At 46.9% G+C, this 24,874-nt stretch overlaps 1 protein-coding gene across 7 annotated transcripts in view; it reads right to left on the reverse strand.

The window, feature by feature from the left end:
- LOC121083064 overlaps positions 1-22,571 on the reverse strand; it is a 33,664-nt gene extending 11,093 nt beyond the window's left edge. The window contains exons 1-3 of one of the 7 annotated variants that reach the window (XM_040582969.1): positions 12,697-17,992; positions 8,354-11,426; positions 6,922-7,492 (exon numbers count right to left, since the gene is read on the reverse strand). Coding sequence is in view for 1 of the 7 variants with exons in the window: in XM_040582967.1 (XP_040438901.1) it covers positions 518-578 (61 nt within the window). In the remaining 6 variants the exon portion in view is untranslated. The other 6 variants (XM_040582970.1, XM_040582973.1, XM_040582971.1 and 3 more) reach the window with 6 other exon arrangements.
- Positions 22,572-24,874: the final 2,303 nt, after the last annotated feature.

Here is a 24,874-nt window from a genome sequence, read left to right on the forward strand (position 1 = left end):
CATCGATGCCATGGACCTCGGGCAGAGGGTAGCACAAACAAGTGCTGCCTGCACAGCAGCTTTTACCCAAAGACTAAGGTCACAGTTTTCACTGGAACAAGTCCTACAGTATCCTCGCACGTTATCAAGTCGCCGTACACAAATCAGGGATGGGTAAATGGCAGGGTGACAGCAGCTCAGGGACTAGCCCAAGGTCACACCAAGCATGAGGAGTGGGACCACACTGCTCCCCAGCCCCTCCAGCCAGCATTCTGCATACAAGGACCTTACATTCTCTGTTGAAATGCTTTTACAAATGCATTAAACCGCGAAAGTACGATATTGCTAGTTATCATTCGTTTACTAAAAAAATAATCCGTCTTACTTTGGTCTGACTGCCCCTTTCATGCATTAGCAGTTACGCTGTTTGATGCCTCCCCAAACCTGGTAGCGTCCTTAAAAGATCTTGGAGCAAAATTAAGGTGGCCGCTCATCTAGCCAGATCTGTGCCATCTTCATAAAGAAAAATCCCACTTACCATGAGTAACAGTTATTATCGCCAGCAAGCACTGCAGAGTAAAAGTAGCGCTGAAATCCATTTTAAAGAGCTCCTTGCATCATATGCCCAGAAGACGATCTGGCTACAGAGCTCAGTGAATATAGCATTCAGGAAATGATGTCAGAAGCAAGAGTGAAAAAAAAAAAAAAAAGAAAAAAAAAAAAAAAGAAAAGAAACTCCATAGTGGACAGATTGAATAATGTTTCAAAATAGATCTGCAAGGTTTTGGGTGACTGAGCTCGGGCTGAACCAACACGCACCGTGATGTGCTCTGCAAAGTCCTGCACCTTGGGGCGAGCTGCAAGTGTGAGAACAGGGCTGAGAGGCGAGGAGGGACAAAATATCTCCCGGTCGTCCTCACCTTGTTTAGGAAGATGCTAACGCTGAGGCCGGGCAAAAACGAAACACCTATTTCCTTCATCCTTCCCCAGTTTATCCAAGTACAGCATCCCCACCCAGGGAAGAGAAATCAGTCCCGTCAGAAAGCACTGCTCACGCAAACCAGGCGATTTTCTGAAATGCCAACGATCACTGACGGGGAGTCTCGCCAGCAGGAGGTGTGGGAGAAGGCTCTCCCTCTGGATGCAAACACTAAGTTGCCAGCCTGAACTTTGCTGGGCTCTTCTCGTGAGCCAATTGTACCTGCCATGCAGGAAAGCCCCAGGCAAAGCACAAAGGTTATGGGAAGCTGCGCTGCAAGACCAGACTGAACGCAGCCCATGAGCCACCCCGGCTCTGTTTGGGGCGCAGATCCCAGAGACGAGACTGGAAAGCCAGTCTTGAAGAACGACTGTGAACCAGTTACACACAGGGCCACACAGCGCCAGACACTTTGCTGGCTCTCATGGAGATGGCTTAAAGCACGCTTGCATTTTGCGCTGAGTACCAAGGCGGATTACAAGAGCCACGCAGCAGAAACCGTCTTGTTCACTGGAGGAAGTAAACAGCTGTAGCATCACAGCCAACATCTGGATCTTTTTATACGCGCTTGGCAGATGTGCTGTGGAATAACTGTGGCAACAGTTCAGGATGCGGCTAGGACTCTTATGATTCTGTGCTGTGTCTCTGGACACAAGCACAGCCCACTAAGGAAGCTCCACGCAGTGGAATTACATGTAAACACGCATTTCTGAAAAATGGTTAAACCCCTCGCGTTGTGGCCTGCACTGTTTTCCAGACAGTTTGGGTCTGCTTGGTAATTCCACATTTCAGCCACTGGTTTGGCCCTCTGGCTTCTCAACAGTGACAATTACATCTCACCTCCTGCTCCCAGTGTCCAAAATTGACAGGTTTGCTCCCAGCCACCATAGCACCACTCTGTCTGTATCATACATGCATAAGACTGGCCTAAATTGATCTAAGACGCGACAGAAATAGCTTTCTCTGAGAAAAGCAGTGGAGCGAGTCTTCAGACGCTCACAGCAGTGCAGAGGAAGGGGGAGAGAGAAAAGTATTTACAGTAAGAAACGCTTTCATTTCCTTCTGTGCTGCCGAGATGACATGAAGAAAATCTCTCTCAAATACGACGCCAAGGCTGGGGCTAACCATCTGCCTCGGATGTGCACGTTCAACCTCATCTCACCTTCATGCTTGAAGGGCAAGCTGGTAGGGCTTAGGGCTGCGGTGCCGTGGTGGAGACAAGACAGAACAGACAGCACGTGCAGGGCCACTTCAAAACAGTACCCCAATACGTCCAGAATCTCTCAAAACCAACCAAACGCAGAAGGGGTGTGCGTACAGCCAAATCCAGCAAAAGTTCACCTTCTCCTCCAGCCGACGACAGCTGCCTTGCAGAGCTCATTTACAGATTTGCAGTAAAAACGAAGAAAAATACAGCCTTTATGCTGGAGCTTTACCGTTACAGAAGTGACTCTGCATGACTGTGACATTGCGGTGTCCTGTGTTTAGCCTCCCTCTCGGTGACTCCAGGGCAAACGAGTACATTTATGAGTTCAATATTTCTGACTGCAAGTGCCCCATACATCACACGGTATATGAAGTCCCATTAGCTCCTTCTGTCCCTCACATCCTCGCTAGCTGAAAAAAATTAAATAAATAAAAAAGAAATCACAGCCAGGATAAAGATCACAGCAGCACATGCACAATCTGTGTTGTCATCAATCAGAAGTCTCCTCTTAAGAGCAAGCCTCTCAAATTTCATATATAATGAAATATTTAGATGAGATTAGGCACTAATTTCTATCAGCTAATGAATGCTCACAACACCCTCGGCTCGCCAGAGAGTTCACTTCCCCTTTTTATATAAAGGCGCATAAGGTTTTGTTTGAATCTTGCAACAAAAAACACCTTGTGAGGCTTAACAGAAACCACAAGAAGAAGGGAGGAAAAAAAACCCAAACGAGCAGACAAAAGACAAGAACTTGTAGTTGGAAAATGAACTAGTTTTTTGTTTTTTTTTTTTACTTAGTGAGCTGCAAGCTCCCAGGGCCACTTTGTCCTTTCAGCCATTGACGGCATCGTGAAAGGAGAACAGAGATCCATTCCTTACATGACACGAGGTATTGATGGAGCACAGGAGACTGGAAAACCCCAGCTAGCAAGTAAAGCAGCACATAAACTGTGAAGTAGCATGAAGAAATTTGTACGCACTAACCCTGCACATCTTCCTTTCAAAAGGCTGGTAAGCGTAAGCAGCGCGTCTATTTTTACCGTCGTTAATGCGTGTCAGTGTTAATTGGGGAAATACGCAGGCCTGGCTTCGCACAGGGGGAGGCAGAAGAGCCAAGTGCCAGAAACTCAGTGCACGGAAACACAGAATAATCCTGCAGCTCCTGCAGCTCCAGCCGTGCCAGGGCCGGCTCTGCAGGGTGCTGAGCACCCCTGCTGCCGTGGGGCTGCTCCCAGGGCAGGTACAGCCCGTGCTGCAGCGCTGGGAAGGGGCAGAGGCGTGCAGACACGTTAGCTTGCTGGCCCAATCCACACCTACAGCTATTCATGCACGAGGCTTATTTTTAAACACATTTTCAGTAGCTCTTAGAAGACCTTAACTGTGCAGCTGCAAGGCAGGAAAGGGGCGCAAGCCTAAGAGACGCTTCTGTGTGGGGGCAGCAGGACCAAAGATCCTGATGAAGATGCAGAGACTGGTGAAGATTCATATTTGTAAGAATATGAGTTCTTTCTTTGTTAAATGAATATAGCCAGAGAGCTATGCCTGAACTCTTGAACTGCTGATCAAAGGAATCGCAATAGCGAGCAAAAGCCAGCACAGATGAGCACAGAAAGGTGCGTGCTTACACGGCGATGAAGACACTGTCGTGCACTTTGTTTCTCTAACAGCCAAGCTGTGAAATTACACCAACTCACAACTTATTTAGGAATTGGACACACGTAATCAAGATACTCCTGTAGATCACGTTCAAAGCAAGTGACTTTTGGATAAAACAGGCTGTAGTGGCATATCGAGAAGAGTGACCACGACCTCTGGTCATAGATGAACACCCTCTTGTTGTGTCAGCGACTCTACAGACCCACGTGGGGCTGTAAAATGTAAATAAACCTGCAGAATCCCAGCCACAGGCAGTGAGGAACATGGACGTACCTAGGTTTTCCCAGGCAGCCCCAAAGCACAGACCTGCCAAACAGCACATGGTCTCCATGAGACCTGCTCCACCAGCCCTTGTGCCAAACGCTGCCCTGCAGCACCGGTGCTCCACACGCTTGTGATACAGCTCAGCAGTGCTGCTGCTTGGGACCCGCCACCACAAGCAGACCACGACCTCTGGCCAGCTGCAGCCAGGTTACGTGGTCCTGGAGGGGCAGAGACACCAAAAGGCTGTGTTGCAGCTGTGGAGAGATTCCATTTTACCAACAGCAGCCCATTCTCCAAGCTGAGCCGTGCCCCAGGCACGTGCCTCTCACTGCAATGGACGCGCACCGTGGTGGCTGCCGGCGGGTCCGACAGACCAGAGACTCTTGCCCACCGCATGGACCACAGCAGAGAGGTCTTAGGAAAGCAGACAGGCCAGACACAAGCCACTGATATTCCCCCACCACCACCTCCTGAAACTGCCCATTTGCCACACTTTCCACAGAAAGTTGCACCTGGGGAATTTCTTCTGACCAGCTCTCATTTGGATGCTGAATAAAGCAAATCAGGAGTAGAGAAGAAAAATGGACTTCCTTTCTCATTCCTCCCGTCTCTGCCCCAGAGACAACTTGGAGGTGATCCCCCTTTCAGCTCAATCCATGCAACTTCCACGGAGCTGGTCCTCTGCCGAGACATCACCCAGCCCTGCATGGCACCCCACAGCCAGCGACCAGCTACGCAGCGTGAGGTTTAATCAGAGGGCACTGTGGGGAAAGGAGAGCGAAGGAGGCACATTGCCACACTGGTTTTCCAGCTTCCACTACAAAAAGACCATTAGAAAGACTGTTCTGAGTCAGATTAAAAGTTCACTTCGGCCATCAGCCTGTCTGCAAACACAGCTGAAGCCAGATCCTCAACTAGAGATGCTGTCTCTATTAAAGTACCCACGGATTACAAAGAGCATGTTGCAGAAACATGCTGAGATCAGGAATTGCTGCAGAAAGGCTCTGTGCCTAATTACGGACCAGGTACACGTGATTTCTCCAGCCTGTAGTACCTCCAGGGAAGGAACAGTCCGACACACTGAGCTGGGGGCTGCCTGCAAGAGTCAGGGCCAGAACTTCTGGATCTCTGGGGATGCTCCCATGGGGACTGTCAGACCTCCGGTGACAGGGGCCCAGGGAACACTCTCTCTTCCTCAGAGTATCCGTGGATATTTTGAGCTTTCTCTTGCCAAGAGATGGAAGGAACATCCAAGATCCTGCAGCCACAGATGAGGACTTTGTTGCATTGGGGGCTTAGCAGCAGTGCTCATAAAAGGCAAAGCTGTATGGCTACATGCTCCAATGCGCAAAGAGGAACCTCAGAGACCTCTTAGCAGCAGGTCTGCTGTGCTTCACACACCCCTCTGGAGAGACACATACCACTGGCCCTTGCCTCAGGCTCCCTGCCACAGCCTTTGCTTTTGCAATGGGATGCTGAGGTTATCTGGGACCCGCCAAAGCAGATGCCACTGCTCCGTCTAAAATGTATGGTCCAAGTAAGAGCGCGCGGCAGGGACGACCCTGAAGGGGCAGAGATGATAAGACTCTGCATAGCACCCAAGAGCAAACAGAGGATCTGAACTGCAGAAACCCTCTGCTCAAAATAACCCAAGTTGAAAAACTCACAATAGCAGCCTGATTTCATGCCCACAGCACTCTGGGAGAGCCCACCTCTGCTGCCCTGTAACACACAGAAGAGCGGTCCCACGCCTTCAGAATACATAAAGGAGAAATTGTGGAGAGATCTTCCTCAGCTCCCAATTCTGACAAGTTAAAAATCCATGTGTTTGTCACAGATCCCATAACACATACACAAGCTCCCCCCTCCCAGCTCCCTCTCAGACACAAAACAAGATCAGCCAGGATTACAGAAGCTTATTTGGATTTCTACACAATAACAAGTTGCTGTCACCCTCAGGCCTTCTCTTCTTCCTCTTGCCATATGTGTTGGTGCTTCTCTCTCTACTCCTGCCACAAGACAGCTCAGGCTGAATGTGATGAATTCACCCCCAACTCCACTGCCACTGAGCAGCTATGAGGGGAGACACCCAGGCAGGTCCACCAAAAACCAGAGACATGGAAGAGGAACCGTGTCAACACTGCCACCTCATCTCAGTGCTCACCTACCGCCTCACCTCCCAGTGAGACGAAGAACACAAGCATCCCAGCTGTCCAGGTCAAGCACACCAGTCACACACCCCTGACATAGCTCTTCTAGGCTGGCCCACAACGGCAAGAGAACAAGATGACTCCATATCTGGAATAACTGCTAGAAACTACAGAATTTAAATTGTGTAAATTTAAATTTTAGCACCACTGCATGCGGGGTGAAATGCTTTGCATTTGCTTTGGAAAAAAAAACCAAACCAACAACCCATCTTATTATTACAGAGCTATTCAGATGCATGGGTTCAGTCACGCTGCTACATGAGCTTAACTGAAGGACCACATCAAGGACAGCAAGAAGTGCCTACAGTCCATAGGCTCTGGCCAGTTTCACTGCAGTCAGAGGAAAATCTGTTTCTGTGAGTGAACAACGCTAGAAGAAATCAAGTTCGGGTCCAGCCCACCACACGCTGGTGCAGATCAGCCATGGGTTTGTGCTTTCATCTCTAATGAATGACCCTGATGAATTCCAGCCCCTAATCTGTTTCACCTGGGTCTTGCTCAGAGGCTGCTACCGAGCAACTCTGCCCCCAGCACCCCCAGCTCCCTGCCCTTGGCCTCACCCCCAAAACCTCTGGCAGAGGTTCTCAGCTCCTGCCAACCAGGATTTTTCTGCAGCCACCCACCCACTCCTCAGGTACCAGACCATCTTGTTCCTCTTGATCCATTTCTCCTTGCTTTCCCTTGCCTCACTTTGGGCAGGGAAAGTCGACTTGGGAAAATTCCAACTTGGAAGATGAACTTGGGAAATTTCAGTAACGTTGCCATCTTCAAACTAACCATATAAACATTATTTACAAAGGAAAAGAGATTTCATAGGTTAAAATTTCCTGCAGGAGTCACTTAACAATGCCTTAGCCTTACATCTACTGGGATTACAAGAAGGTTCATGCCAGGCACATTTAAGAAAATCTTTCAACGCAGTCCAGAATGGGAGCAAAAGCCACCAAAGCAGCACGACAGCCCCAAGCTCACAGGTGGTTATGGCAGGTATTCCCCCCCCGCCCCCTCCATCACGTTGTAGCACCACAGGGATCCTCAAGTGACAGCCAAAAGACTTGAGAAAGCAGCGAGAAACACTTTGTGCCTTTTGCTGAAGCTTTGCTACCAGACACCAGAAAACGCAACTGCTGGTACCTGCAGCAAATTAGTGGTCAAGAGCTTTAAGAAGCTTCTTTTAAGGAGCACAGGCATATCCTTTGATTAAAAAAAAAAAAAAATCCAGCTCATCTAACTTTGTATTGCTTACCAGAAGTGCTTAGCAAACAGAGAGTAAGGTATTTAGGAAAATTTCTATCTTGTCAGCAGACTGAAATTCATGGGACATGGACCAGAATTCCACTGAAAAAAAGAATTTAGGGGGCCACAAATGGATCGAGGCTGAAAGGCACTGTTTTGTAGGGCTGAAGCTGGAAACATGGCTTCAGCACGCCAACTAGAAAGGGCAAGTTGAAAAGTCCTGGGTTGTGACACTTTTAATGAGGTAGCCCTGGCTGAAGCCACGACGGCAGATAAATACGGGCTTCCCAGACTAGACTAAATTCCTGCCTACCCCGAACATCTGAAACAAGTACGATTTTTGGGAAGTGTGTTTCTTCTGTGTGTTTGGCAATGCCGGGAGGTGCTGCTCCACACTCGGTGGGAGCAGAGGTGGCCTCCCAGGGTGATGGCCCCGCTCCTGGTGGGAAGGACTGGGAGACCCGCGCGGGCGGGCAGGGTGGAACAGCTCAGTGCCCGGCTGGCTGCTGTCCCCATCCCTGTCCAAACCACGCTGCAACACAGCAATTCAGCTCCATGGAAGGAAAACCAAAGTACTGCCAGACCTAAGCCTTCTCAAACCGAGGAAGACCAGCATGAGACTGACTTTTCCATCCTGAAAGTTCAAGAACACGTAGGGATTTATACATTACGTGTTCCAACCCTCAACCAACCTTCCAACAATAACCAAGTGTGGATGGTTATTGCAGTGGAGGCACATACACCATAAAGCAAATTTCTGACAATGAGCTTACAGCGTTCCCTTGGACACAGAGCTGTGCAGACCAAGCTGGTACTCACCCCTAGTTCTTTCCTCTAGAGCCCTCCATAAACATTTATCTCCTTGGAGACTGAAATCTGGGTGTATTCACCAGAGGTTTGGAGCTGGGGGGTCTCTCCTGGAACAGAAGTCATGAAAAAAAGGCAATAGACTGGAATGACTAGGTTTTGCAGCCTGTATGTGTTCAGGATTTGAATATTTCTGCCAAATCAAGCTTCTGCTGAGTCCGTCTCAAGTTCCTCGGCCCTCACCTCATGCTGTGCATGACAGCAATCATCTCATGATGACTGAGGGTGGTACGGAGTACACAACCCTATTCCTGTGTCTCAATTCTAGGCCTAGGCATATCTTGGCTAGTTGTTCAGTCATCTGGTATCTTCCTGCCCTCTCCTGACAAAAAACACCCTAAATACCATGACTTTTTCTTTACAGAATTGTAGTTTGGTTGGGGACACCTGATGGCCTTTATCAGCCAAAGCAACTGGCATTACTTGCGTCTTCAGTACAATTTCCCCTATTTGTGCTTGCTATCGGTACATCATCCCCATACTGTATTAACGCAGAGTTTCTGAGTAACTATCCTGTAAACCTGTCACTAAGATTTTCAAAAATAAAGTCAGACAATCCTGCAAACCCTTGAGGAAACGTAGTTCATGTTTACTGTTTCCCTTGCCAGGTAAAAGCAAAAATATGAGGTTCTGGATGCACGGTTATACTGAAGCAAGCTGGGCACAAATCAATCATTGTAAAACATTTTGTGTTAGCTGGTATCACGGCTATAATTGTTGAAGGATCAGAAACTAGTGAGTGCTGTACAGTTACGCATTTATTTATTGCTCATAAGCCTTGGATAAATCTATAAACTTGTCTTCCATCTGAGCCTAGTTTAGGGGTTTTAACCACCAAGACATATTACAGGAAGACTCGCAAGGAGTTAAAATCCCTCTCAGCAGAAAACGTTCAATTATTTGTCTTATACCTTCCCTTGCTTCCTGACATGATAATAGGTATGGTTTTAAGGAGGGAGGTTTAGTCTGCCTTCACTTCTATCCGTACTGGGTTAGACAACCTCAATAACCCTACGTCTGGGTGCAAAAAACCCTCAGTACATCTGAGTTCCTGGGGCATTCCTATCCCTTCTTCACTTGCTACAGCAGTCATGATGTTTTGGCACATTATCCACCAGGAGTCACTATGTAATTCCTTGTGGTGTACACTGCAACTCTGCCCATCGTTTGTGCAACGAATTATCTCCCCACAAAATTTGCTGGTGCCGATCCCAACAGCAGAAAAGAATGATGAACGCACCGTGGACCTCTCTGTACCACCATTTCCTCTGTCCCAGCTGCAAACGTAGGCTTACCTTCTACTCCTGCATTTTCTTTACCCTTCATTCTTGATCCTTCATGGGGAGTCGTTAATGTTGAATGAGTTGTGCTGCTATCTATCAGACATGAGTCAGTCTTATCTCTAATTTTCAAATCTATAATCGGTTCCTTAAGAGTCCCTTGGGAGGATTACTTCTGTTTTCTCCGTCCACTGCTAGGGCTTGGGGATCTGGTAACCATCACTGTTCATCACTTTCGTTCAGCTCCGGACTGATCTGATTTTCCCTTCGTTGCTGCCGTAGCCTCCCTCTCAGGACCACAGAGTATTTTCCTTTCCAGTATCTCCCTTTTATTGCAGTAATCCTTTGGTCTTGTCTGATTCAGATTTGTTTCCCTTATTTCCATAATTATTACCTCTTTGCCCCCTAAAATTCCTACCTCACAAAGCAGCTGCTAACAAGCTAGCCTCCTCTTCTTGCTGTTTTCCCCTCTGCCTGGCCTTAGCCTCATCCCTTCCATTATACGTGACCGCTGCAGCACCTCCTGTCTCCCCCATCAGCTGCCCTCACCAACCCAGGGAACGCTGATTAAAACACCTCTTAATATCTGGGGCTGCTTCATCTACAAATAAGGAGACAAGCAAAGACCCATTTTGCAGGGCTTCGGGGCCCATTCCCCCAAACACCCAGAACTGCTTCCCCTGCCCAGTTAGTGCCTTGTCAGCATTTTTTTTCCTTTGTCCAATTAGCCATTCTTCTAACGCTTTTCAAAATAAACTTAATGCATCTAATCCTGCCTTGGTCTGATAATTCCTGTCTGGCTCTGCATCCAACCATGCAGTCCTACCATCCAGAGCAGCAGCCCGTTCTCAATTTTTCTCCAAAATCAACACTTACTCTTAAGGGGTAAATACAGTTTCCAGTAACCAACAAACATCAGGGCCATACGCTCTAAAAATTCCCCTAATCGTCTGCTGAAACTTTTCCAGGTTCAACCCTGGAGTCAGGGCATTTGTTGCTGCCACACCACCAAATCTGCTGGCCCAAATGGCACACATAACTCTTGTTACAGTTGCCCCTACTGCTGGAGGAGGAATAAGCACCTCCTTCAGCAAAGCTTGCACAGCTGTTGGAGGGAAAGCTGGAGGTGCAAAAGGAGGAACTGAAGGAGTGGTAAAAGTCGGTAGCAGGCAAAGGAGACAAAGACACATCTATAGCAGCTGCTGGAGCTCGCATGAATAGCGGTCACTAAGGAGGTGCCTTGGGTTTGTTGTTATTATTTATCTTATTTTTGTAAGACTGGTTTGTATAATCGCCACTAGATCTATCATGTCACTAATTATCCCAAACAAACCAGTCACTGATGTGAGGTGGGAAATGGTCTCCCAATAGTAGCTTTAAAAACTTTAGGTGGCCAAAGTTAAAACTACCCACTGATGGCCACTTTTGATCTCCAGTCCCAAGTCATATCCAGCCAGGTACCTTGACACAATTCCACAGCCCTTTTTCTTGACAACCCACGGGTACCTAACAATTTTGCTCCAACTATTCCAGATTTCTGATAACAAAGTACCTTTCGCTACACCTTGTCCCGTTTCCAAATTAAAGGAATTATGTAGGAATTCAACTCACCACCACCTCACCTCTTTCTGGTGGGTTCCAGCGCACTCCCTGCGACAGACAGAAATAAACTCACCCAGTCCGTGGATCTGACACTCCCCAAGAGGTTCTGGAGTTGACCAGTGGACAAGGGGGTCCCACCTGGGCTAAAATTCAGTTGCAGAAGTGATTTGTGATGTTTGTCGACCAAGGAAGAGAGAAACACAAGGGTAGAACAAGAAAATGTTTATTTCATGATCATGAGACCCCTCCTCCATTAGAGAAGATATCCAAAGGGATTTTCGAGGAGTTTATACACAACTTGAAACAAAAGGCTAAACATAAGCATCCCATAGCACACAGACACACTTTTGCCCTGTCCCATCACATTCAGAATTTTTGAAGTGCTCTCAGACACCCAGTATCGTGATGCCTCTGCCTTCTGGTGGTTAACAGAGGAACTTCAGAATCCCAGATGTTCCCCTTCAACTGTCAAACACAAATGATTACTTACTATTCTTCTCCTTAGGGCAACCTGCTAACGTTCCTTCTAACGACTGTTATCTGGCATGCTAACCTCAGCAACTATCTCTTTAATGACAAAAGCCAGGAAAAGATATTAAAAAAAAAAAACACACACACACAAAAACAAAAAGCAAAAGCAAAAAAAATTTAAAACAAACAAACAAAAAAAACCCTGCCAGACAGCCAAAGCATATTTACTCAGGACAGCAAGCTAGACCACCTACACCTGGACACCAAGCAAGCCAGAGCAATGCTCACCATGACCAGTCTGCAAAACAGTCTCTACCTGGCCAGCCAACAAGCCAAAACCACGCTCCCAAAACCGGCCAGAACCAGATTCTCCCCTGCTGGGCACCAACAGCATCTCCCTTCACCAGGCTGCCAGGTACACACTCACCAGCCCCCAGCCGGAGGTGCTCTCTCAGGCTCACGGCCCACAGACTCCATCTCCAGCCGTTACACTAAGGCTCCTGCACAGGCAGGCCACCAAGAGCCACACGCACCCATGCGCCAGCAGGGTGGGACACTAGCCCATACCCCAGGCAAGCTGCCAGAACCCTACCAGCTAGCCACAAACCTGTAGCATTTGCCCTGGTTGGCCAGCCAGAGCCCTAAACCACTTGCCCCGGCAAGCCAGCCAGAACCCTAGGTCCCCTGACTGGCTAGCCACAGCCAGACACCACCTGCCCCATTCCCCAGCCAGAGTCCCGCAACACCGGAGCCAGCCAGCAAGGGCCCTAAAATCACCCGTCCTGGCCAGCCAGAACCCTAGACCACTTCCCCAGCTGAGTGACCAGAGCCCTAGACCACTTGCCTTGTCCTCAGCCACGTGGAGACAGAGGCCACCGGCTGAGCTCAGCCAGCTCCAATGGCACCATCAAGAGCCAAAAGGGAAGTTAAGTGGGTACTTACCAAGAGGGTACCCCATGCATACAGCACTTCCACATCATCCTGCCTGGTGTCCTGCAGCTTCACGAGGTCTGAGCCCTGCAGCAGGTGGACACGGCCTTGTGGTGTCTCAGGAGTCCTCCCCACCGGGAAGCAGAGCTTGAGGTCCCCTCCCATCCCCTGCCACCAGCCCTCCCCTCCCCTATCAGCCACTTTGTGGGGGTTAACAGGTACACGAAGGCTAACAGAACGGCCAGAAAAAGTCATGGGGTGAAATAAAGTAAAAACAAAACGCACGCAGAGAAGCTACTGGCCAGAGGAACGAAGCAGCCACGGCAGCATGCACCGGGTCCACGGCAGCCCCCCGCAGCCAGCCCTGGGCTGGTGAGCCCCGGCAGTGCTTCGCCCTGGCCAGCAGCACAGCACAAGGTTCACCGGGCAGCTCCGGCCGCGTTCGAGTGTAACCTCCGACCGAAGCAGACACAGCTCTGCTGTCCCCCTCGGCAGAGCCTTGCATCCAGCTCCAGTCACAGGGCTGGCGTCTGGGTGTGAGAGGATGGAGAGGCCTGAAACCCTGATGAAGCTGGCACATCTCCTGCTGATTTAATTGCCAACCGCTTTTAGTAGCATCAAGAAGTGCACTGCAAACCCGGGGCATAGAAGATCTTATCAATAAACATCTAAGACTCACAGTAATGGCACATGCAGAAAGTTAAGGAATTTCAACCATTAAAATCTACAGTCATTGACTCGGAGTAAAATCCACAGTCATTGACTCAGAGATGTGGTATACTTACACCTGTTGTACCCTCTGAACTGCATGACAGACAAATGTAAGCTTTCCTTGCCAATGTAAAGTCACCCAGTTAGTGCAGCAGACATGCCAAGGTCCCACAGCTAACCACTTGGCAAACTGAAACTCATCTGAAGTAGCAGTCAAGGAACTTGCTGCATTTACTTAGCTTTCCCCTTGTAAGCAGGAAGACACTTTAAGCTGAAAACCCATTTTAGAAACTCCCTTTCTATTACATGCTCCAATTTGCAATTTTTAGTAGCCATTCTCAGATCCATCAAAGCTTTCATACTCAGTTTTCAGATACTTTGTACTCATCAGCGCTTAATTTTTCATCACACAGTACGAGATTGGGTATCTCCAGAAATTGTTCATTGTAATCAGATCATAATGTTTCTCAATCAGTCTAAATCTACACTTCCTGAATTCTCGCAGATCAACAGCAGAATCAGCTTTTTAATATTTTTCCTATAAATACACAATAGGGATTTAAAGAGCTCTTGCACCATGAAGACTCATAAGCTGACACCACAGACTGGAAGGCAAACCTGAATTTTGCCTTCAGACAGGGTATTTTCTGTGATAAGCCTGAATGTGAGCTAGCAGGTGATTCTCTTCAAAAATATACACATTTCCTTTCCAGACACAGTAGGAGGAGCAAGAGCCATGAAGATAGTGAGTTACTACCCTGATTACTTTAAAGTTCAACAAGAATATTGGGGGCAGTTTTAAGAATCAGAAGTTAACGAGGGTGTGGACAGATTGTAGGCTCCACAGCAAAGCAGTAACGACCCTGTGAGAACAAGGAGAGAAATGGGTTGGGGTCCCCCCCCCCCCCCTGTGAAGAAAGGCACTCAGGAAGCAGGACTGTAATCACAGTCATCTGTTTTGCTCTGGGGCTAGAATACAAAGCCATCGATTTTATCTACAAAAAGAACGTGTATTGAGATATACTTAACAATTAAACAGTTCATAATGACATTCAGGAACATTTTTTTTAGCAGTAACAAAAAAAAAAACCCTTCCATTCAACATTCTGTTAGGAAAGATATTCCATGAAGCACACAAGCAGCACCTGATAACTAAGATAAAGACACCTTCAACTTCCTACACACCACTTAAGATAAATTTTAACACAGGTATTGCAGAAAATACAACACCTAATTACCAAGGCTGTTCATTAATGCCAGTTACATACATGGCTACAGCCATTTGCTAGCCACATTCTGTTGTCTTTCCTTTTCTTTTTTCTTTCTAAAACAACAGTTCCTAAATAAAAGCTGCTGTGTGTTCTTCAGTGCAGTTCCTGTCTCCTGATATAGCTTGATGTGACTTCTATCTCAGCAGCACATTCTTCTAAGTGAAAAACAGAAGTAAAATCATGCTTAAATCTACCAAGATAAACTGCAGTCTCATTAACATTTTATGTGTTAAGATAAAGGCTTAAGCAAAGCACCCACATCCACTAGAGCTGTTAAGGTGTTGGCCCTGTTCCCCTGTCCGTTCAATCAGGTGCACAGACCACCCAAGAGGAGATAGGGACTGAGGTCAGAGCCCTGATCTGGCCTCCAGAAATCACTGAGGTCCTTCTCATTCCACCTGACAGAGCTCCAGCTACCTTGGAAGCATTTCCACACAGGCTTACAAGTTATCTGCTGGGAACTTGCATGCAGGCAGAGCTTGTTTTTAACAAGGCAGCAGATAACAAATTAAGTCCCTGAACAGTTCCCTGAGAACCACAAGAAGGTCCATTTCCTCGTCATGCTGAGGAAGCATTTTACTTCGATTTGATTTAGGAAGAAAGAATCCTACTGCGAGGTCACAAGACACAGCAAGAGTATATTATGAATCAGCATCCGTCATATACACTAATGCCTAAGGACACATCTAGAATATTGTCTTTGACACTGTCCAAAACCCAAACAGCAAGTTTTAACAGTTTCCCTACAAAAGTGGATCCTAACATTTCCAACAGCTGCTACGTCAGAAGTGGAAACAAATCCTATGCCTTTTGTCGTTAAGTTGAATTTGGCATGTCCAAGTTATAAAATTACTGTGGTCTGGATGAAAATGACTCCCATACAAATTATAATTGCTTGCTTCTAAAAAGCTAACTGCTTTTGGGCAAAGACTGTTTTGCCCTGACAGGCATTTAAACCTACATTCTGCCTACATTTAAACCACCTGCCATAACACATTTGCCTAGCTAATTCAAAGTAACATAGGATGCACCTCAAACAGCCAAAAATGCTTCCTGCTTGTCTCTTCTGTCTACCCATCCAATGGACACATAGGAAAAAAATGTCTCAATTTCTCTCGTTCCCACTCCCAGGAAACAGAGGAAGGGCACTAATTAAATGGCACAAAAAACAAGTCACCTCAAACAGCAGTGTCGTCAGAACCCAATTTATATTCCGAGTTCTCGTACTGCTCTGGCTCGAGTCAGAGATGGCAAGTTCAAGCCACTGAAGCACTAAAGATGAAAATGCCTTCAACATCCAGGGCTCTCGGGAGGGCAAGGCAGCCAGAGTGCTTTGCTGGGTACTGACAACATCAAGGGAGCAGCACAAGGAAGAAACTCATTCTCATCCTCCTGGCTATGAAATACAGGAACTAGAGTGAAAGGTGACATGGATGACAGGGGTTATTGGGAAGAGAGCAGGTATTTATTTTTGTGGGTCCTCTGGCAGCCCTGAAATGACAAGCAGAGGGTGGCGTTGAGAGCAAAGAAAGAACTCGAAGTGTGGAACCCTCAAAGAACTGCAACAGCTCAAGGGTCAGGATGCTCAGAATAGGGAGGAGAATCCTAATCAGCACCTTGCAGGTCCCTAAATCTCCACGTTATTCCACTGTGGGTCAGACTGCATGAGGGCTTAGGCAGCTTTCAGTAAACCTTGCTGGACTGGGTTGACCTCAATAGCTATGTTAACACATATTTCAAATAAAGATCAAATTTTCCTAGCTGGTAAATTCAAGCACTGGATAAGGTGACAGAACAAGATTTGAAATGAGGTCTAAATTTAGCACCTAATAACTAAACAAGGAAGTTCAGTGAGAGCTCAGCACATTTCACAGCTTAAGTGGTTGGGTTTGGAAGTCTAACTGTTAACATCCCGATTCCAGACTTGCAGCACAAGTGTAGGTGCTAATTGCAAGGGTAACAAAACTTAAATCAAAAATACCACAAGTCAGTGTTCTCACCTAGACTATGGCATGAACTCAAAAACAAAAGCAGAATCTGCCAACCCTGAACGGATAATCTATACATTGTAACATAAACAAGCATCTGATCCAGGCAGCCCAACACAGAAAGACAAGGACTTGAAAGTGAGAATTTACACCCACCACGCACATACAACTCAAATTTTCTTCAGCAGACAGTGCTGGGAGCTGTTGCACACCCTGGCCACGTACTGCCCTGCATCCTCTTTCCCGATCACGCAGAGACCCAACATCCCATTAGGAAAGACACGAACGCACTGGCCATCTCCAGCATTGCCATGCACCCAGTGCTGCGAGGAGGTACCTCCCCTGTGCAAGCTGATCTGAAAAGGCTGCTACAACTGGGGGTAGTCAAGGTCAAAAACGACATAGTCACACACTCACCCATCTAATGTGACAGGGTGAGCTGAAAACACAGTGCACAGAAAAAAAGTCATTAGCAAACAGTTTAACATAATTACACCCACTGGGCTGAAAATCCGGCAAGGACACAGGTTTGAGAACATCACCTGGGAGTTGGGATTTAAGAGTGAAAACTGGGATTCAATTCCAAATCCAGCTACTAAAATATGTGATCTCAAACTAATCACTCAATCCGGGCTTGTCCAAGCGCCATAGATTATGCACAGATGGTTTTGCAGTAGCCTTCCTCCTTAGCAGCTTCGTAAAGCTTAAATGAGAAATTTCTTTAAACTCTTGTAAGAGATTTTTGGTGAAATAAAGCCACAAACGCCATAATCTGATACTTGTTGAAAAGTACTCCAGACAGCTAATGAATCGGCCATTTTTCTTCTTTGTAAATACAAAGGCACAACTCATACTCAATTAATAATATCTAATAAGCCAACTCTGTCAAATTATATTTGTTTTATTACTATTATCTCACTAGAGTTTATTAGGCACTCCTTCAAACATTAAATCTTTAAGAGGAAGTTGTAAGCTTAATTAATTAATATTCTATTTTTAATTGCTTGGCTTTTTCATATTCCAGATATACTGACGTAATTCCATTAGCTGAGGTCTTTTATTTCCCAGTGGAATTAATTTCAAGGAGAAGCTACTTAACAACAGCAAGTGCAGCAAGCTAAAACACTTTAGGAAAATAATTTTGTTTCAACCCAACACTCAAATGTTATCCTGGTCCTGCAGCTAATAAATCCAGCAGTAAAACCTCTAGGAACACATCCACACCAAACCACATTTTTCCATCCCAGTTTAGCATCAAAGCATGCTGCTACTAGGGAATTACTAAGAATTAAATAAACTTTCTTTACCTTCAGGAATAACAACAGCCCACAATGCAGCCTGGAAGGTGAAAATAGGTAATATTTCAGAAGTAACCTTTTCTTTGCTATTATGTATAGACTTCTTTATGGCCTTGTTCACCAGAAAACCTTTAAATCCCGCTAGCTTAGACCCCCAGTGAATATTACTTGAAGTAAGAAGGTGAGGAGAAATATTTAAAGTATTCTTGCTTGCTAGTCTTTTCCTTACTAAACCTGAAGACAGAAGTGTCAGAATAACTATTGTGCTCTAAAAAAAAAAAAAACAAAAACCTGTGGTTTCAACCACTGTCAGAGCCATATCAGCTACGATCTTGTGGTTAAGTTTCTTTTTTGCATGCCCCAAGTGCAACAGTGAAGGTTAGCACTATCAGACAATTTTTCACAGCAAAAAGAAATCCAAGGAAAAGGTGTACCTGCAGGTCAGCAAAGGAAGATTTATTGCTGGTGATGGACTTGCATGTCTGTACAACTGCTCCTCTGGCGCTCTGCAAAAATATTCCAATGCTGCAAAAGCTCCTGTTTGTGTTCGGTAAGGTGCACGGCTTTATCATCAAAAATGTGATGATGTCTACAACAAAGAACATTACAGTTACCTGCAGTACCAGAACTTTCCTCAAGGAAACAAAATGTATGTAAAATAGCACAACACCATACAGCAACCCAAAGCAGTGCCATGCAACCAGCTCAGCTTCCAGTTTTACCTGAGCGTGTCCGTGGTTAACCAAACGAAGCCACAGGAGCACAGCACTTCTGGATATGCCAAAGGAGCGTATGCGAAGAAACCAAACGCCCGCGAGTCTCCAGAGAAGTCCATGGTTCCAACACCTCTCTGCCAGCTAAGCAGTCACTTCAGAAAGTAAATTTATATCTGGGGTTCACAGAATCTGACTTCCCAGCCTGACAGACAGCCCACAAATTAGGGTGAAGTTTCCCTTCGCAGTACACGCGCTGCACCAAGGCTGCAGCTTGAGCAGTGAACTACTGATTGAACCTGCCTCTTGTTCACCCCCAAACCACTGCCTCTGCTTCACCAAGGAACAAAGAAAACTGCCCATAGGGCTGAGCGGACACCCAGGATGAGCAACAAAATGGACAGAACTTCTGGGAAGGAGAAAAGGCTGTCTCTTTGCTTGTCAAGCAACACCTTGGACCCAAACTCAGCAAACACAGGGTCATAGAAGACCACGCATCCAAGAGCCTTAGAATGAAACAAATGCCAGCTGACTCGTGCTATCCAAAATAACTGCTTGCTGTGGTTTGCACTCATACAGAAATGAGAGGCATCTCAAAGCCAACTGCCTGAAAGACCTCAGCCTGACAAAAAATATATACTGCTATACAACCAACAAGTCAAGCACTTCTCATGTGCAAACTTTACCAGAGAGCCTCCATAATCCTCACTGCTGCCTCCACTGGCTATGCATTTGATCACAAAATTCAGCTTTGTGGGTCATCTTTACTGACTTGTTTCAGAAAATATGGAGACTGTGAAAACCACAGCACTCTGAAAATGACCTATGATTACACATTCAAAAGAAAAGGGAGGAAAACCTGCAAACTAGCTTCATTCAAGACAAAAGCAATCAAATTAACAGCAAGAAACAAGCACAAAAAGCCAGCAAATAGAAACAGTCTAAACCATGCACAATCCTGCAGCTACTCAGAGACCTAAATGAATAGGGTGATTTAATGAAGCCAGATAAATAGCCGGATGCTTGTCAGTGCCATCGGCAGCAAACATAATTCAGCTTCAAAAGATCTCTGAAGGAGAGCAGCTACACCAATAATTACCATTTTTTGCTGTAACAAATATAGACAGCGCACCGCCTCAGATGCACCCTCCCCAGTATCAAACCTTCCACGGCAGTCTACATCTGGACTAATTAAATGAGCTCCACAAGCAGTGCAGGTCCCCAAAGGCATCCATTTGACCTACTGCAGATCTACCAGTGATGGTACAGGTCCTCTTCCTTCCTGCCGGCCAGCTAAACTGGTCATGTTCCTTGTTATGCGGAAAAAGGCAACATATTTAGGTAGTCAGTAAGTGGCTAAGTCTTTACACAGCCCAAAAGAGCAGCAAGACTTGCTGAAGAGGGGCAGTCGGTATTTTAGCTATAGCTTTATCCTGGGTTCAAAATGACTTGCACCATTAGTCATACTGGTCTTGTTAACATTGTGTCCTTCATAATTCTCATGCTATGACAGAGACACACTTGCGGGCAGGTATACACGTGTCTGCGCACATACTGCTGGGCACCTCTATTTCAGCTTTTTGTTTTAAGCTTTGTCTTTCTTGTCCCACCCTCAGGCAGTCATTGTAATTACAGAAGGCTCACAAGAAAACCAGCCTCTCCAGCCTCTCTTTGATAGGCTTGCCCTGCAAAACTTTCATAGACTACTAGACTCCAGTACTCTCATAATTACCTGAACTGTTTAAAAAGTCTCCTTTGTTACTCATTTCTTCTCAGCACCCGCAGAGTGCTGAAGCCCAAATAATTTGCATATACTATTACGTTTGGGGAGATAAGGCATGTGCATGCAATTTCAGGTACACAGTTTCACTGACAATTTGCCAGCCAGTCAGTTCCAATTGAAATGAAGCTGCAACGGGATCCGAGGCTGCTATCTTTTACTTTGCATAACACAATTACTCTGATGAAGCCCACAAAATACATATTTAAAAAAATAACCACGTTAATGTAACTCAATCGCTGGACCAATCATCACCTACAATGAAGTAATTCAACACCAGACTGCCTGAGGGAAGAAATGGGTAAAGACTGACCCCTTCAGTACACAAACATCTTATTCCCCAGATACCACAGAGCAAAATCCAGCTTTCTTAGCACAACCTGGGACATTTATCTAATTGAAAAAAATTAAGAAAGTAGAGTTAAAGCTGTACAAAAAAGTTGCAAGTTCTCTCTGGTGAAAAACAAGCTTTCAAATAAAGATGGTAATAACCACCTCATTCGTGGTTCTCCCTCCAATTCTCCCAACAATTGTACAAGGCAAGTTGCCCATTCTGGTTGGCTTCCCAGTGCTGTTAACTACCTGATGTCCCTCCACACACAAGACTGTATTAGCACTATCTTGCTACTTCCTAGAAAACTGCTAGAAAAATGAATGCATACCTGTCACTTCCTCTTGCCTAACTTCTGCTGCTCAGTGTGCTGGTTTTGCACGTGATTTCTAAGTACCTAATCAGTGCCCTGACGCAGACTCTACAGCCCCAAAGAAAGTGATCTCCTAGTTCACTCTGAGACAGACGTAGAACGAGGGCACCGATTCACAAGTCACCAAGTACAATGTTCAAACGTCTCTGTCTGTTAAAAATACACTAGTACAGTACAGCATGGCAAGCTTCAGCAATGCCAGACTCAACACACTATTGCAGGGCGTGACCTAGGACATTTGCCTTTTTCTTGAGTGTTTCATCCATGATGCTTAAGCAAGCCTTTTTTCCTCGCAGACAGAAGTGTCAATTGTAAGGGAGTTATATGAGGTGACTGCATTATACACTGAAACACCTCAGTGTAAAACAAAAACAAACTCCAGTGCTTTACCGCAAAACTTCTTCACTTCAAAGACACTTTCCCCTAGATATGTTGAGTTCTTCCTCTAGGCCACCAAGATTACATATGCAGCTTAATTAAAATAGAGAAATTAGTAGGCAGTATTGTTTGCAGATACAAAAAAAATCAAGAGAGTGACAATAAGATGCTTACTAGAATATCACGTCCAGATATTCTGGAAACATCAAACAATCTGCATAACTGCAATGCAAATAATAATGTAAGTTACGCTCCTGGGATATGTGGGTCAGGGAACACCACAGCTGCAACCATGCAAATGCAATTTGCAGACAGGACCTTTGGGCAAAGTAGTCAGGTCACAGAGAAGCATGATTTTAGGGGTTTCACAGAGGAAGCCTCACTTCATGTTTGCCTTTCTTAAAGGTAGGCCTTTAGCTAGATCTGCAGTGTGACGCCGTACGGCAGTCTGTCATGGTTACTTGGGAAGACAAAGGCCATAATGCCAAACACCGCCTCCCACCCCCTTCTTTCTTCTTCCGTTTATATACCTAGCATGACGTCCCATGGTATGGAATACCCCTTTGACCAGTTGGGGTCAGCTGTCCTGGCTGTGTCCCCTCCCAATTCCCTGTGCCCCTCCAGCCCTCTCACTGGCTGGGCCTGAAAAACTTGAAAGTCCTTGACTAGTATAAACATTACCCAGCAGCAACTAAATACATCAGTGTGTTAGCAGCACTGTTCTCACACCACATCCAAAACACAGCACTGCACCTGCTACTGAGAAGAAAATTAACGCCATCCCAGCCGACACCAGCACACAGCCCTTCTCCAGCCACCGCAGACACAACCACCACTGGTTAATGGAAACGGGCGGCATATGCCAAAAGGCAGCCCGGGCTGGCAGTTCCGAGCACCTCACAACCGCAAGGAACACCGCCCCCTCCCCTGCAGCCGCCTGGCCCTCACACGCAGGCCGCAACAGGCAGCCTCCCTCCCCGGGCCTAGCAGGCCGCGGGCCCTGACCCCGGCCAGCAGGCCCTACCCCGGGCCCAGCAAGCCCCTCTCCGGGCCAGCAGGCCCTGCCCCCGGCCAGCAGGTCTCCCCCTGGGCCCTGTCCACACCACACCGCCCCGCCGCTGGCCCCCCGCACTGCCCCGTCCCCACGCCGCGCAGCGACCACGCGAGGCGCCACCCCCACGGCGCATGCGCGCCCTGCCCGACGGCGGCCGCCTGGCGCCCTGGTGCATTCTGGGTAATGTAGTCCGGCGGGGGCGGCAGGCGCGCGCTTCCCATGGTGCGCAGCGGCCACCAGGCGGCGCGGCTGGGCCCCGCTTCGGGCCCCGGCCCTGAGGGAGCGGGTCGGGCACCCCGCGTTGGAAAAGGGCAACCGGTGACCCCGCCCGGCGGCAGGGGCTGGCGGTGGCGGTGCCGCCGGGGTGGGCTGGGCCCCCGAGATCGGCTCTGTGGGGCAGTGGATAGTTAGTGCTCTGGTCTGTGAGAAGGGCTCGTTCAACCGCACTAACTGCTTCTGGGGGGACCTCTGTAGCGGCTCCCTCCCTGGAAGACCTCGGCTACTCCCAGATACGGGGGTCATCAGGCGCTCCTAATCACTCAATTACAGACGCATTAAGGGAAGATTGAGCAAAAGAGCGTGCAACCTGCCACAGCCATGAAATGGGGGCTCAAAGGGTCCAGTGAGGCCTTGGGCACCTGCCAGCACAAAGAGGCATCGGGCTGCCGCCATCTCAGGAGAGGTGGCCTCCCGTTCCCCTGGGATGAGGGAACAGGCTGCATGGGGACGTAAAAACATTTGGAGTATGTCACTGGCCAGCTAAATTGTATTTGTCTTTTAAAGATGTGATAAAATTTACCATCTGTTGAAAGACTCCTCAACGCAGCCTCCCAGTTGCCTTTCAGCCTTTGCGGTTTCTCCAGCTTTTAGCCCTTACTTGGATCTGTAGAAGTGTAGACAAAGCAATAAATCTGCATAACGAGTAATTAAGCAATCAGCAACTGAGATAAAAACAGTCCCTCCTTTAACTGACAAGTTTTATTGGGTATGTAGGGACGTACATAAAACAGTGTCTTAACAAGCTTGCCTTGGCCAGCTGTCCCGGGAGCTTGAGGGTTGTCTCTGGTGAACTACACAGGTGTTTGCTTGAGCTTTGTTCTAGTCTCCCCTAATTTTTTTTTCCAGTTACTCAATGCTGGGAATGCCTCTGCTTACTCAATGGGTTGATTTTCCTCCCCCAGCTGTTACACTCCTTTACAAGGGCTTTTTTTCCTTATCCCTTTCTGGTTTATTTAAAAGGGAGTCTTAAAATATCACACAATGACAGCGACTCTGTCTTTTGGGGAAGGGAAGGGTCCGTCACCCGTTCCTTTACACTAACCTTCATGCGTGATAGCCACAGACTGCTGGTCTACAAGTGTACTTAGGCAAGCCCCCAGTGATTACTGTGTTTTACAGGGGAGTTAAACATCAAATAGAGTAAATCTCAGCTACATGTTACTTGCCAAAGTAAGTGGTGCATCAGGTGCACAAATGTAACTTTGATTTCTTCAAAAAGGGAGTGCATATCATCATCTGTAAACAAAATAACATTAAAAATAGCAGATCCGTGGATGTGCACCCATAGTTGTGGGGGTTTTTTTTAATTCCTATTCAGAAAATCTTTAATTTATCTAGTCTGGGTAAGTTTGAATCAAACCTAGCAAGAAGTTTGTGACAACAAAGGGTCGCTGTTCCTGGGCTGCCCTGATTGTGTGTTGGCAGTAGCTCTGATGGCCGTTTTAGTCCCAGTCAGTCATAGGTGTCCTTGAGCCTCCTGGCAGAAAGCTCTTCTTTCTGCGTCCATTTTTAAGGCTGCCTAGCAGATTTGATTCAACGCAAGAAGCTCAAAGCAGCAGTTACTACCAAGACACAATATGAATACCTTAAGCTGGAATCCTCCCAGAGTACTGGCACATATTGTAGTCTGAAGAATGTGTATCCTTGAAACACAAGGATGTTGCCCTGAACTACTAAAAAATGGAACATGACACAGTGATGCTGCTGCATTGTTTGGCAGTTTGCTTATTTGCTTGTTTTTTTCCAAAAGTACATGCCTAGATCAGGGCAGCTGCATTTCAGCATTGACAGAGCCACTGCTTGCTTTCCAATTTTTCAATCCGTCTGGCGTTAGTTTGCGTCCTGTCATTTTTTTCCCCTGAAATGTAACGGAGGCATGGAGATACTCAGACCTGACTGAATGTGGTCCCGGGCAGCCTGCTCCAGCTGAGCCTGCTTGAGCAAGGAGTTGGACTAGATGATCTCCAGGGATGCCTTCCAACCTCAACCATGCTGCGATTCTGTAATTCACGTG

The sequence above is a fragment of the Falco naumanni genome, chromosome 2 (genome assembly GCF_017639655.2).
Source record: "Falco naumanni isolate bFalNau1 chromosome 2, bFalNau1.pat, whole genome shotgun sequence".
NCBI classification, from domain to species: Eukaryota; Metazoa; Chordata; class Aves; order Falconiformes; family Falconidae; genus Falco; species Falco naumanni.